The sequence below is a fragment of the Hemiscyllium ocellatum genome, chromosome 9 (genome assembly GCF_020745735.1).
Source record: "Hemiscyllium ocellatum isolate sHemOce1 chromosome 9, sHemOce1.pat.X.cur, whole genome shotgun sequence".
NCBI classification, from domain to species: Eukaryota; Metazoa; Chordata; class Chondrichthyes; order Orectolobiformes; family Hemiscylliidae; genus Hemiscyllium; species Hemiscyllium ocellatum.
Genome location: NC_083409.1, coordinates 113,724,197 through 113,739,798, shown reverse-complemented (window position 1 = coordinate 113,739,798; position 15,602 = coordinate 113,724,197). Strand labels below are relative to the sequence as shown.

Here is a 15,602-nt window from a genome sequence, read left to right as displayed (position 1 = left end):
TTCAGGAAAGGAAATCTGCCATCCTTACCTGGTCAGGCCTACGTTTGAGTCCAGACCCATTGCAATGTGGTTGACTCTGAACTGCCCTCTGGGGCAATTAGGGATGGGCATTAAATGCTGGGCTAGCCAGTGATACCCACATCCCGTGAATGAGTAAAAAAAATTCCATGAATGCCACTATGTAATCATAAGTTGAACAATTGCACACTTGGTTCTGTAGTCACACACTCTGTCCATTCCTGGTATCCTTCTCCAACTCCTTCACATCGAGCAGGAGCTTGTAATGATCCGGAAGCATTTTACACCATGAAAATGTCCCGGTTTTACACCAGCCAGTGAAGGAGACCTTACAGCAACTCACAGATTCTTTAGTTAAGGAGGACAGTTAGAGAGTGTTGTAGAGGAGGAGGAGAAGATTTAACAAGGTTTTTACATCATGAAATCCATAGAAGAAAAAGAAAACCTAAAAACAACTCAAATAGGGCCAGACATCAACCTTAATCGAACAACCAAGGGCATTTCAAAGTATTGCGCAGTCAACAATGTACTTTGGGAACACAGGCACTGCTGAGCTGTTTCTGATCAGTTTCCTTGCACACTGTAACTCCAGTAAATTCCACAATCTCCCCACTGCCTGGGGCAAAATGTTTCTCCTGAATTCATTTTAAAATTAGAATCCGTACAGAGTGGAAAAACCAGTCTACACCGACCCTCCAAAGAGTAACCCACCCAGACTATTCTCCTACCATATATTTACCCCTGACTAATGCACATAACCTGCACATCCATGATTAATTTAGCATGGCCAATTCACCCATCCTTCACATCTTTGGTCTGTGGGAGGAAACCCACACAGACACGGGAAGAATGTGCAAACTCCACACAGACAGTCGCCCAAGGCTGGAATTGAACCAAGGTGCTCGGTGCTGTGAGGCAACATGCTAGCCACTGAACCACCATGCCACCCTCATTAGATCCATGGCCCCTGGTTCCAGTCTCCCAGCAAATAGAGATATCTTCTCCAGCCAATCAAACCCTTTTCATGCCCTTGAGCAGGTCACTCTTGGTTTGATTCTGACTGTGAAGGCTGTGTGGCACTCTCACTGGCCGTTGGTCATTAACTAGATAATGCCTGCAGTTTCCAATCATTCGACACATCCCTCACCCACACACTACACGCCACAGGACTTCAGTACATTCCACAGAATGGCTAAACAAGAGACCCAATCATTGATTTGTGAATACTGCTGATGGCCCCCAAACCTCTCGCAGGAAGCACTGAGAGCCACTGCAGTGTGGTCCCACAGCCACACCCTCGGGGTTCATTCACTCTGATCTATGGTGTCATTCCAAACTCCTAACCAAAATATCAGGAAAAGAACTTGCATTTCTGTAGTGCCTGCAACAATTGAGGAGAAACCAAAGCAGTTTATATGCAAGGAAATACTTAGTCCCAGTTGTAATGGAGCAAACTCCCACAAACAGCAATATAATAAGCACCAGCTCAGGTATTTGTGTAACGTTGACTGAGATAAACATTGACCAGAACAGTGGGGAGAAGTCTGCAGCCCTTGACCTATATAGTGGTCTAGAGCCTTTTCAATTCACTTCAAACATCAGACAGAATCACGTTCAATGTCTCATTTAAAAGATAAAGGAAGTAGTGAAATCAATGTAAGCTGCAGGTGCAATAAGCCACTGAACGCTGTCTGCCTTTCTCCCCCACACAATCCAGTATCTGCAGTAATTTGCTCCTGTGATAACCTCCAATTGATCGACACAAACCCAGGAAGGATTGTTGTGTATTGCTGAATTATCCTGGAGAGCATGTTGCTACCCAAGGACATTGTTATCTCCACAGAATCAAGCACCCTCATTTAATTCTGACAAATATTCCTAATTTATCCTTTGATCACCACCACCTCAGACCTGTCCCCACCAGTACTGTATCCCAGTGTTATACAGTGACAGACTGGTCCCCACCAGTACTGTACCCCAGTGTTATACAGTGACAGTCCTGTCCCCACCAGTACTGTACCACAGTGTTATACAGTGACAGTCCTGTCCCCACCAGTACTGTATCCCAGTGTTATACAGTGACAGACTGGTCCCCACCAGTACTGTACCCCAGTGTTATACAGTGACAGACCTGTCCCCACCAGTACTGTACCACAGTGTTATACAGTGACAGACTGGTCCCCACCAGTACTGTACCCCAGTATTATACAATGATAGACCTGCCCCCACCAGTACTGTACCACAGTGTTATATAGTGACAGACCTGTCCCCACCAGCACTGCACCCCAGTGTTATACAGTGACAGACCTGTCCCCAACAGTCAAAAGTGAGGACTGAAGATGCTGGAGATCAGAGTCGAGATTAGAGTGGTGCTGGAAAAGCACAGCAGGTCAGGCAGCATCCGAGGAGCAGGAAAATCAATGTTTCAGGCAAAAGCCCCCTATCAGGAATGCACTGATGAAGGGCTTTTGCCCGAAACATCGATTTTCCTGCTCCTCAGATGCTGCCTGACCTGCTGTGCTTTTCTAGCACCACTCTAATCCTGTCCCCATCAGTACTGTACCAGAGAAAACATTCTAATGAATTACCCTCCAGAGCCAAACTGATGGGCTGAATGTCTCTTGTATGTGCTGAATCTTTACAGCAGATTTTAAAATTTATTTCAGTATCAACTTTTGCCTCAAAGTCCTTTCTGTTAATCGACTCAGGAGGATGTAATACAGTAAGAGTGTTACACTGATATATGTTGTTTTTGGAGGAGGAGTGTTATTCCTTACTGATTTGAATTATATTTTTCTGTATAGTGTTCAATGATTTACTTTCTGTTGTTGCTGTCGCTGAAGAAAAAGGAACAGCACTGACTGAGAGACAATGGGCAGGAAGCTCAGAGGCTGCCTGTGAACATGCAGCAAGGTCCTGATCAGCTTGTTCTGATGAATGTCCGTATCAATCTCTGAATGGAGTTCATTGCTGTGTGTGTGCCATGGGGCTGAACCGAAACAACATCAACACTGAATATTCAAAACAGCAAATCTCTCCTGTACCTGCCTCGTGAGGTTCCAATCTAATTTAAGCCATGGTGAAAGACACAGAGAGAGAGAGAGAAAGGAGAGAGAGAGAGAGAGAGAGAGAGAGAGAGCATAAGGGGTTATATCATGTGGTTATATTATTGAACTGCTAATCCAGTGACTGTTGTGTAGAATTACTCTCACTCCACAGTTCACAAACAGGCCATTGGGCCCAACTACACCAGGAGGGCGTGATGGTACTGGGTTGTTAATGCAGAAACACAGGTCATGGTCTTGGAACATGGGTACGAATCCCGTGAGCGCAGATGGAGGAATTTGAATGTAATTTTTTAAATTCTGGAATTAAGAGTCTAATGGTAGCCACAAAACCATTGCCAATTGTCAGAAAAGACCATCTGGTGAATTAATGCTCTTTAGGGAAGGAAATCTGTCCGGCCTACATGTGACTCCAGACCACAGAAATGTGTCTCAACTGCCCTCTGGGCAATAAGGAATGAGCAGTAAATGCTGGCCCCAACGTAACACCTGCATCTATGAATGAATGAATGAACAAAGACACACTGCCGTTTCTGGCCCACCATGTTCCCTCACAATCTCCCTCCCTCTCCGTCCAGCCCCGCATCATTTGGTTCCTCTGTTTCTCTCGGTCATGACTCAATCCAAATTCCCCCTTAAATACAGAGACTGTCCATATTCTCCCCAATCCCTGGGGAGAGGGGTTTCTGCAGAATTGACAATTGGATTCATGTGAAAGGTAACAACAGATTCCCTTGTTCATAACAAGAGGAGTTTGAGTTGCACTGTGGAGCCTGACAAGGTGTGTTCAGCTGTAATCAATCTGGGAGATATGTTGGGGGTGAAGCTAGAGACCCACACGGGATTGTCTTTATAAACCCTCCCTTGGAGGAGGACAGCTGCTGCCCTTTCCCTTAGTCTGGCTCAACATTTGACTGCAGACTTTGACAAAATGATTGACCCTTTTTGTTCCAAGATGTAATGACACTTTCCTGAAGCAGGTGGGACTTGAACCCAGGCCTTCTGGATCAGAGGTAGGGACACTCCCGCTGCACCACAACAGCCCCCAAAAGCAGTTGACTCTTACCTGCCCTCTGAAGGGGAACCATTTCAAACTGACATCTCCCTGACACCTTCTCCACTGGGGCGAGGCAAAAATTGTGGTCCTTGTTAGTGATTGACACACCCTCCCTCCAACACAGATTCTGCATCAAGACCCAAACACAAAGAAGGACAGAAGTGGGCCATTTGCCCCCACAAGCCTGCACCATTTTAGCGACTGGTACAAGGGCCAAGTGGATCTAATTGACTGTGAGACCCCTGATTGGGATGGTTAGCCAGGGCCAATCAGGGAGCCCTGGCTGACAGAGATGGACAGGAGGGTAATAAGCACTATCGCTGTTAGCCGGAACTGTGGGGAGAAAATAAGAAAAAAAAGAGAAAAAATTCAAAATATACAGGAGTGTCTACCACTGATAGGAGAGCTTTCATTTTTTGTCTCTCCCCCTTGTTTCAGGTAGACTTTGTTTTGATTTTTTGTTTTACTTTATTGTTTGCTGTGATTATTTTTTCCGGGTTTTGAGAAAAAAGAAAAATAAATAAACAGGAGTGTAATAAGGACTACTGCTGTGAGACGGTAGTCTGAGGGGGGGTGAAATATTTTAAAAATAAAACAAGGAAAAATAGAAAAAGAATTTTAAAAAATAAATAGGAGTGTCAGAGGCTCTGTTCTCTCTGAAAAAAGAGAAAAAATAAGAAACAGGAATGTCCCCGGTCTTTGGGAGTGGACCAAACCCCTGTGAGTTAACTGCACCTTTACGCCGTACTGTGTTCCTGTGAGTGGGCCTGGTTCTCTATGGATGGGCCAGGCCTCTATAGAGACTGAACACCTGTGTGTGTGCTGTGGGGTGTGCATTTGCTGCCTTCAGGAGTGGACTCTGCCCTCAGTGACGGACTCTGTTTTTGGCAATGGTCTCTGCAGTTTGGCGTGGACTCTATTTCTGAGAACGCACTTTGTATCCTGGAGTGGACTCTGTTCCTGGGAATGGACTCTACATCTTGAAGAGAACAATGGTAATAGACTCTGTGTACCAGAAAGGACTCTGTTGGTAACTGACTGTCTTGTTGCTTGTTGGGGTTATCACCTGCACTGTCTTGAGTGTCCCTGGGTCTGGAATGCCTTACTGTGAGCTGGGAGGCTCATAGATCCTCCTGAAAGATGTCACCCTGAGAGCTGGAGGGTGGGTAGGCCGTTCAGAGCACTGTCGACTCGAGAAGGCATAATCGGGACAGGGCTGTCCTAGAGTTGGCCGGAAGGTGTGTCAGAGCGGCCAAGAGCCAGAAGGTGTGATGGGCCAGGCTGAGATTTGGAAGGCTTGTGGGTTACCCTGCACACTCTCGTCCCAGGGGAAGGGGACGGGCTGGCATAGAGGTGGCCAGAAGGCACAAAGGGCAGTTAGGGAAGCCGAAGATGGGTAGGCCATCCTGGTGGTGGGAAGCAGGATAGGCCATGCTAGAAGTGACCAGAAGGTGTGTCAGGGTGGACCAAGCTGGAAGGGACACAGAGCAGACTGCGAGTGGGAAGGGGCATGGGGCAGGCTGCCGTAGAGTGGCCGGAAGGTGGGAGGGATGGGAGGCTTGCTGGGGGGGGGGGGGTCTGTTTTCTAAGCACTGTTTCTTATCTATTTGAACTGCTTTATATGTATTTGTTACTGCTACCGTGGTAAAAACAACGACTGCAGATGCTGAAAACCAGATTGTGGATTAGTGGTGCTGGAAGAGCACAGCAGTTCAGGCAGCATCTGGGGAGCAGCACCGTTTAGTAATGACTGAAAGTGGGATTTGAGGTCTTTCCTCCTTTCCCTGAAAACTGGTTGAACAGTGGGGTTTGGGGCCTGGCTTTACTACTCCTCTCCCTTGTAGGTTGCTGTTTCTCTGGATAAGACCATCAATGTTAACTGTTTGTAAACTCTACTGTTTAATAAAATAATAAAAATTAACAAACAGGGAGTATCAGAGAGTGTCCTCCCTCTAGGGACAGGCTCGGAGCTGCCTGGTCACAGTGCATACACTGTATTGTTAATAAAGGGTGACAGGGTGATGGGATACCGACCTGTGTGCAGGTATTTCATCCACCATTCAATGTGATCATAGCTGACCAACCAACTCAGTTCCCTGTTCCTATTTTCTCCCCCATTCCCTTTGATGCCTTTGGTCCTAAGAACTCCTTCTTCAAAACATTTAATGTTTTAGCCTCGACCACTTTCTGTGGCAGAGAATTCTCCAGGCTCCCCGCTCTCTGAGTGAAGCCATTTCTCCTCATCTCAGTCTGAAATGGCCTGACTTGTGTCCTTTGACTGTGAGCCCCGGTTCTGGACTCCCCAGTCATCAGGAACATCCGGGTTGGAGGAACCTTTGTCATTCCCGGGAGTGCCATGGCCAATGAGAGTAAATACCCACCACGAGAGGCACAACAACAACTGGGACACCGACTGCAACAACAACAGACACCCATCGATGGATGTGATAAAATATTCCCATGATCATGTGGCACCGAGCCAAAAAAGGCGATCTGGAGGATAGTTAGGTCAAAGAGAGACGCTGGAGAAATTTCAGGACAAAGTTCCAGAGTTTAGGAAGCAGCCAGCTCAGGGAACAGGTGCCAGTGGTGAAAGGCTCAAATGAGGGCAGGAAAACCCAAAAGGAGAAGAAAGCAGAGATTGAGGAGGATTATAATATTTCAGGCGATAACAAAGAGACCGAGGGCAGGAATGAGAATGTTGAAACAGAGACATGGGCAGATGCAGGAGGTTACTGTCATTGAGTCATATAGCACAGACACAGACCCTTCTGCCCAACTGATCCATGCCAACCTGGGTGCCGAAACTGAACTCGTCCCATCTGTCTACATTTAGAGTTATATAGTCATAGAGATGTACAGCCATGGAAACAGACCCTTCGGTCCAACCTGTCCATGCTGACCAGATATCCCAACCCAGTCTAGTCCCACCTGCCAGCACCTGGTCCATACCCCTCCAAACCCTTCCTATTCATATACTCATCCAAATGCCTCTTAATGTTGCAATTGTACCAGCCTCCACCACATCCTCTGGCAGCTCATTCCATACACGTATAACCCAAAACATGTAACAAGAACCTCAGTCTAGCATTATCAAATAACTTCTCTTCCAATTTTTCTGATTTGACAGCCTAGTAAACTTCAGGTTATGATTGAGATTCTACTTATTTTTCCAACTGGGGAAAGCAAAATTCAGAAGCAGGCTTTCCACAAAACGTAAGCAGCTATGGTGGAAATTAGCAACACTTTAGCAATTGAATAATCATTATATTGATGATCAGCCATAAACATATCAGATGGCAAAGCAGGCTTGAACGGCTGAATGACCTATTCCTGCATGGATTTTCTATGTTTCAGATTCACTGCTTTAATATAGCGGGCAGAGGGAGTCAGGTTTGTGTTTCCAGTGTGCGGAGAGAGTTGGATTTGTGTGCCCGGCGGCAGAGGGAGTCGAGTTTGTGTTCCCGGTGGGTGGAGGGAGTTGGGTTTGTGTTCTCGATGGGTGGACGGAGTCGGGTTTGTGTTCCTGGTGAGTAGAGGGAGTCGGGTTTGTGTTCCCGGTGGGCGGAGAGAGTCAGGTTTGTGTTCCCAGTGGGTGGAGGGAGTCGGGTTTGTGTTCCCGGTGGGCGGAGGGAGTCGGGTTTGTGTTCCCGGTGGGTGGACTGAAGGTTTGGTACCTGTTTACCGAAGATGGCAGAGCAGCATGGGGACATTGTACACTCCTCATTGTGCTCCTGTACTTGACCAAACACGTGACAATAAAACTAAATTCCAATTCTAGTTTGAAACCTTTCCTATCGCTGGACCTGTCCAAATGCCTATTAAATGCTGCAATTGTACCAGCCTCCACCACATCCTCTGGCAGCTCATTCCATACACACACCACCCTCTGTGTGAAAAAGTTTCCCCTTAGGTCCCTTTTATATCTTTCCCCTCTCACCTTAAATCTATGCCCTTTAGTTCTGGAGAAAAGACCTTGGCTGTCCACACTATCCATGCTCCTCATGATTTATAAACCTCTAAAAGGTCATCCTCAGTCTGTGCTCCAGGGAAAAATGTCCCAGTCTATCCAACCTCTCCTTTTAACTCCTGTCAATCTTTTTGTTGCACTCTTTCCAATATACTAACTTCCTTCCTATGGTAGAAAGACCAGAATTGAGCGCAGTATTACAAAAGTGGCCTAACCAATATCCCGTACAACTACGATATGACCTCCCAACTCCCATACTCAATGCTTTAACCAGTAAAGCCAAGTGTTCCAAACACCTTCTTCACCCCCTGTCTCCCTACAGCTCCACTTTCAATGAACTAAGTCCCTGGACCTCTGGTTCTCTGTTCACAACATTCCCCAGGGCCCGACCATTAACTGTACAATGGGCAGATGGACATGGAGTGGGTTATGACACAGAAACAGTGTTTTGGGTGAGTTCAAGGTTATGGAGGGTGGGAGGTGCTCAGTTTGTTCTCTGTCTCGAGGTTGCAACTCCGACAAATACCAAGCAGGTTGACAGAGTTAAAATCCTCCTGACATGAAGTGGTGAGTGTGTGACCAGGGAAAACTCTCAGAGCCACTCCTGTTAATTATTGACTGAACAAAATAACTCGGTTATCTATCTCCCTCCCTCCGCGTCAGGGCAAACACACTGACTCACCGTGTTGAACTTAAAAAAGTTTTTTTTTCCCCATAAGTTAGAACAATCAGAACGGATTAAACAAATGGACCAGAACAGACCAGAAAACAGAGAGGTGACCGAACAGAATCCTGTAGGATTGGAAAGGAGTTAAAGTGCAGAGTCACAGCTTCTTACAGAGATCGGAACTTCAAAAACATCTCCCCCCAGAGACGGGGCGGGACAGGGAGATATTCTCGCTTCATTGAAAAGGGAGCTGCATAAAACGCGATGGGGGAAAGGAATCAGGGGGTCTCCTGATAGGGTCAGAACTTGAGGTGTGATGGAAGCTGCAAATGTGTTGCTGGTCAAAGCACAGCAGGTTAGGCAGCATCTCAGGAATAGAGAATTCGACGTTTCGAGCATAAGCCCTTCATCAGGGAGGTCCAGCACACAACAAATGGGCCAAATGGCCTGCAAATTCACCAAATCGGGGAACATTAGAGCATTTGTTTTGGTGCTGGACCTTCGAAAAGGCAGACATGATTACTACCACATCCTTCAGGCTGTGTCTGTGCATCCTATCGGATTAGAATACACGGACACTGGGAGAATGTGCAAACTCCACACAGACAGACACGAGAATCGAACCTGGAATCCTGGTGCTGTAAGATAGCAGTGCTAGCCACCGTGCCGCCCCTGTGACCTGTCCGACTGACTCAGTGCAAGCTTCATTCTGCATTGAATTACAATCCTTAAACTGTTGGGATGCAGCACATTGCTAACTGACAGTAAATAGCGCGGTCACAGCCTGAACAGATGAGCGAGCCGGAGAGAGAGAGAGAGAGCAGGGGTGGGGGGAGAGTTGACGGTGCCTCCCACATCACTCACCGTGCCGGCCGTAGTAATCGCCGTGTTCCCGCACCATGCTCACTGAGCTAGCTCAGAGGCAGCATCTCCCTACTCGCACTCTGCACACAACCAGGTTAATCTTTCACCAGCCAGGCTGCGCTGCTCTCGCGTCAGCTCCAGTGTTTACTCTGGCAAACAGTGATAAACACAGCAACCCAGGATCCCACACAAACTTCACAGCCAGGAGGGAAGGGACTTTATTGGACAAATGTGGCCTGTACACTTCACCCTTGGAAGCCGAGAAGCAATGAGGAAGTGTGATAAACTGACTGGGAGTATGTTAAAATCACCTCTCCCCATCTCTGTAACCCCCTCCAGCCCCTCCCCATCTCTGTAACTTCCTCCAGCCCCTACACCCCCTCCCTATCTCTGTAACCCCCTACACCCCCTCCCTATCTCTGTCACCTCCTCCAGCCCCTACACCCCTCCCCCTCTGGCCTTTTGCCCAATCAACATTGACTACTGCTGAAAATCCCGCCCTAACTGTTGTGTCTCTGACCCCCTCCCCCCCGGGTCTCTGTCCCCCTGTTCCCCTTCTGCGTCTCTGTCCCTCTCTCTCCTCCGTTAGGACAGTCCTGAATGTTTCCCTCTTTGATCATGTTTGGTTTCTCTGTTTTAATCTTTGCTTGATGTTAGTTTTTATTTGACTGCTCTCTCACGTGGTGCTGTGAACAACCCAGTAGTTGTTGTGTTTTGGTGGATGTTGTGAAGCCTGTTTTATAACAGAAACTGTAGCTAGAGGAGGTTTCACATTGTTAAACTCTGTGATGTCTCTTAAACACTTCATGTTACTAAATATTTCTTAAACACAACCACCTGATGAAGGAACAGCGCTCCAAAGCTAGTGCTTCCAAATAAACCTGTTGAATTATAACTTGGTGTTGAGTGATTTTGAACTTTGTTTCTTAAAGTTTTGAGATGTGCTCTGAACACAAAATAAGTTCCTGGTGTATTTCCTCCCTTGTTTCTTCCTAACTTCCATCCTGATAGTGTTTATTTTCCCTCGGTCCTTGCCTCTGCTCTCACAGTGGTAGTGCCCTGCAAACAGAGTGCAGCTGGGATCCACTAGCTCACCTGCAACTCCTTCAGCTGGGACTGGGGCCAGGATGCTCAATGGAGCTGTAAACCATACACCTATTGGCTTTGGAGAGGGGGCAGATGAGCTTGACCAGGATTGGAGTGGATTAGCTACGACAGGAGGTTGGATAAATTTGTTTGTACAAGTGTCTGAGGCTGAGTGCCCTAATGGCAGTGGGGGAATTATGAGGGATGTGGAAACTGTGGATCATTGGAGTCTTTTACCCAGATTGGAAATGTTAACTGCTGGGGTGAGGGGCATAGGTTCAATGTGATAAGGGGAAGTTTAAAGGAGATATGTGAGACAAGATTTTTACGCAGAGGGTGGTAGGTGACTGGAACGTGTTGACAGGGGAATTGGTAGAAGCAGATACAATAGCAATATTTAAGAGGCATTTAGACAGACACATGTACAGGCAGGGAACAGAGGGATATGGAGCATGAGCAAGCAGATGGGATTATTGGCATCATGGCTGGCACAGACATAGTGTGCTGAAGGGCCTGTTCTTATGCTGTACTGTCCTACTTTCTATGGGTGTATCATTCTTCCGAAATCTCCAGGCATGCTGAAATATTTAGGGAGGTGGTGGGATGGCTGTGTGTTACCTGGGGACCAGCCTGTCTCCAATTAACTCACTGTTAAAGAGATTGGCCACCCTCAGGGGAAGGGAGATAGCTGCATTTCCAAATTGAATACTGGGAAGGGCAGTCATTCTGGGAAGGGTCAGCGCTCAGCTCTCTGGGAGCCCAGGTGGTAGATCATGGGACAGCAGAACACCCTCCAAGGGCTGAATGGCCTACTCCAAGCAGGTGTAAATATTTCTCTAACCAACCTGTTCAGAGAAGGCTAGAGTACCTCTCTGGGGCTGGTGGGATTTGATTCGGGGCTTCCAGACTCAGAGATATGGAGACTACCACTGCTCCACAAAGCCCCTTTCCTAGCATGTGTCTGCTGCTTGTATCTTAGAATTGTCAGTGTAATGATACCCACGTCTAATCCTCTGCTCACTCCACTCATCCAGCCCTGAACCTGCCTCTGGACCAATTAGCACCTTGGGGATGAAAAATGATCCTGGTGTCAGTTTTCCAAGTGGGAATTGGAAATCCTGGAACTCTCAGGAACCCTGATTGTGTTCTGAGATGAAACCCCAGGAACCCCTGGGATTTATGAGCTATTTACTGAACTACACTGCACAGGACATGTCACTGCTGGAGAGCGGACAATTCTTCAACGTTTCTTTTCCAGTTTAGTATTGCTGAAAGAATTTGCTTATTTTTTAAAATAAAGGAACTGTAAATGTCAAAGTTCGAAAGCTCCCAGGCTCTCCCACACAGTGAATTCCCAGGCAGATCATATTCTCTGCACTGCATGTTGTTAATGTCAGATTGCTTCCCACAGCTGTTACAGGGAATGTGTGCGGTGTAGCCTGGGGGTAGGGACTGGTTACCGAATCCCATTCAGTTTCAGCGAATACTGCACTCAATTATCTTCACGACTTTGCACAAAGCTGCTCACCAACTTCTCTCTGAGAGACTCCAAGGCCAAAGGAACTTTACATCCAGTTCCATGCCTGACAACTCACTCAATGGCAAAATACTTTGGCACCTTGCCCATGCATTGATCAGTGGCCAGCACCCTCAGAACAAGGGCAGCAAGGTGGCTCAGTGGGACAAGGAGTAGCTGATTTGTAGACAGCAAGATCCCACCATTCATGAATACAATCACAGCCACTTTTTGATTTTAACTATATCTCTTGTGCTCTAAGATACTCCTTCAGCCAATATTTCCCATGGATCTATAGCAACTTTTGTTTGTTAATCACTCCCGCTTAACATATTTGACCATATTCATGGCACAATACCATTCTAGGTTGTCCTAAACAGTTTTAATGCTGGAAATTGAAAGACAAATACCATAAGGCCAAAATAAAATAGGAACAGGAGTAGGTCATTTGGCCTCTTGAGCCTGCTCCACCATTCAATAGGATTGTGGCTGATCTGACATTTCTCACGCCCACAATTCTGTCCTTTCCCTCGATTCCCCAACCGATAAAGAATCTACTTATCCCAGTATTGGCCATCTCTTAACCTTCTCTTCATCAAAGGAGTACATTGCCATTTCCTACATTCACTTGAGAAGGCAGACAGGCCTTGGCTTCATAAAGATAACATCTCGGACACGGCAGCACTCCCTCAGGACTCCACACAGTGCAGTGGGTCCATTGGCGGAAACTCAGGGATCATTCTCTGGACAGGGATTTGAAGTCACCACCACAGATCTTGGGGCTGAGAGAGTGAACTCACTCTGACAATGACAGCTAACTCTCCAAATTACATCACCATTCAGATGTAACAAAGAATCAATGGTTAATGGCTGACAGGTTAGGATTAAGAGGATAGGTACTGTAGGGTGGCACATTGGTTCAGTGGTCAGCACTGCTGCCTCACAGCGCAGGGACCCAGGTTAACGGTGAGTCAATGGAGCACAGGAGGAGGCTGTTTGGCCCATTGACCCTATGGCAGTTCATTAGCAACTTAATCACCCACATCTTCAGTTCTATCTCCACAGCCACACAAGTTTATTACCCATCATTGACCTCCCAATTCCCTTTTGAATAAATTCATTGTCTTCACTTCCTCCGTTCCCATAAGCAATGGAATCTATGTCATAATCATGATGTTTTCCTCCTTTTACCTCCTGCATCCCTGACTAAGAGGTGTAATCGGTGTACCCCTCAGTACTACTGCAATCAGGCAAATGGGAACATCTATATGCTCTCGACTTAAACCAAAGCTGTTGTAATCTTGTAGACCTCCAAAGAGGACATGTGCAGCATCTAAATTCTCTCATCCCTGGAATATTTCAGGTCCCCTTCCTCTGAGCACTCTCCTGTTATTCCTCAATAATGTCACTGAAATGGATTGTGTGGCTCATCAGAAAGTGTTCTATGTGGGATCTTGCTGTGTGTAAATCAGCTGCCCAGTTATCTCCATTACAAGAAAGATTGTAGTCCAAGCCCCTAGACTGGCTGTGAAATGCTGTGCTCTGTCCTCGGGTTCTGAAGGACTTTCTCCACATTTATTCTCCTCCGAAGTTCATAGGCTGCTCAAGATGGCCAATCTTTACTGCTGCCGCCCAGGGACAAAATTCAGAAGCACTGTGCTGGTCATGGTGGATAGAATTAAAACACACCTCAAAAAGCCACTTTCCACTGGAGTCACAGCTGCGAGATGTTGTGTTGGATTTGAAGACGCTCCCCTGTGACTACATGGAATGTCAGCTCTGGGAGTAACGTCAGATTTAGCTACGAGAGACAGAGATGGATGATTCTCCGAATTCATTCCCCCTAGGTTTGCATCACTGCTTGGTCCAGCATTTATTGCCTGTCCCTAGTTGCCCCTTCAGAAGGTGGGGGTGAGCTGCTTTCTTGAATCGTTGCAATCCAAGTGCTGTAGGTAGACCCACAATGCCCTGATGGAAGTAATTCCAGGATATTAACCCAGCGAAGGGACAGCGATGTATCTCCAAGTCAGGATGGTGAGTGGCTTGAAAAGGAAATTTGTCAGCAGGACTCATGTATCCCCTGTCCCTGGAAAGACAATCTAAGAAACTCTGGTGAATTTCTGCAGTGCATCTTGTAGATAGTACGCACTGCTGCTACTGAGTGTCAGTGGATGAGGGAGTGGATGTGGCGCAATGGGGTTCACCCTACTGATTGGCGACTGTTCCGCCTTCAATACCATTATTCCATACAAATTCACCCTAAACTCTGAAACCTATGTGTCAGCTGTCCCATCGCTAACTGGATCCTCGACTTCCTGACCCAAAGAGCGCAATTGTTAAGAATAAGTGACAACATCTCCTCCACCATAATCCTCAACATAAGCGTACTCAGCTCCCTGCTACACTTCTCACACACTCACCTCTGTGTGGCCAACTCCATTTACACGTTTGCTGATGACATCACTGTTGGAGGTCAGATCTTAAACAACTAGGAGAAAATGAGGACTGATGAAGGGCTTATGCCTGAAACATCGACTCTCCTACTCCTCGGATGCTGCCTGACCAGCTGTGCTTTTCCAACACCACACTCTTGACTCAGATCTTCAACAACGATGAGATAAAATACAGGAAAGAAACTGAGTGCTTAGTGACATACTGTAAAGGTAGCAATCTGGCGCACTGACCTCTACACCGCTGAAGCCAAACGCCAACTCGAGGACACCTCTTCCTACTGCCCTATCGACCATGACCCCACCCCGTCATCACCAAATCATCATCTCCCAGACCATACAGAACCTCATCACCTCAGGAGATCTCCCACCCACAGCTTCCAACCTCACAGTCTGGGAACCCCGCACTGCCCGGTTCTACCTCCTTCCCAAGATCCACAAGCCTGACCATCCTGGCTGACCCATTGTCTCAGCATGCTCCTGCCCCACTGAACTCATTTCTACCTACCTCAACACTGTCCTATCCCCCCTAGCCCAGGAACTCCCACATACGTTCGAGACACCACCCACGCTCTCCACCTCCTCCAAGACTTCCGTTTCATCTCCAACCCCTCATCTTCACCATGGACATCCAATCCCTCTACACCTCCATCCGCCATGACCAGGGCCTCCAAGCCCTCCGATTTTTCCTCTCCAGACGTCCCCAACAGTACCCTTCCACCGACACTCTCATTCGTTTGGCTGAACTGGTCCTCACCCTTAACATTTTCTCCTTCGAATCCTCCCACTTCCTCCAGACCAAAGGGGTAGCCATGGGCATACGTATGGGCTGCAGCTATGCCTGTCTCTTTGTTGGCTACGTAGAACAGTTGATCTTCCGTAATTACACCGGCACCACTCCCCACCTCT

At 47.2% G+C, this 15,602-nt stretch overlaps 1 protein-coding gene across 5 annotated transcripts in view; it reads right to left on the bottom strand.

The window, feature by feature from the left end:
* Positions 1-15,602, bottom strand: part of LOC132819204 (choline transporter-like protein 5) — a 291,145-nt gene that overhangs the window by 144,067 nt on the left and 131,476 nt on the right. The window contains exon 1 of one of the 5 annotated variants that reach the window (XM_060830659.1): positions 9,642-9,783. The exons of the other annotated variants lie outside the window; for them this stretch is intronic. Within the exon in view, the coding sequence (XP_060686642.1) occupies positions 9,642-9,678 (37 nt within the window). The 5' untranslated portion in view covers positions 9,679-9,783. Of the gene's footprint in view, positions 1-9,641; positions 9,784-15,602 lie in introns of those variants that run through there. 5 annotated transcript variants of the gene reach the window in all.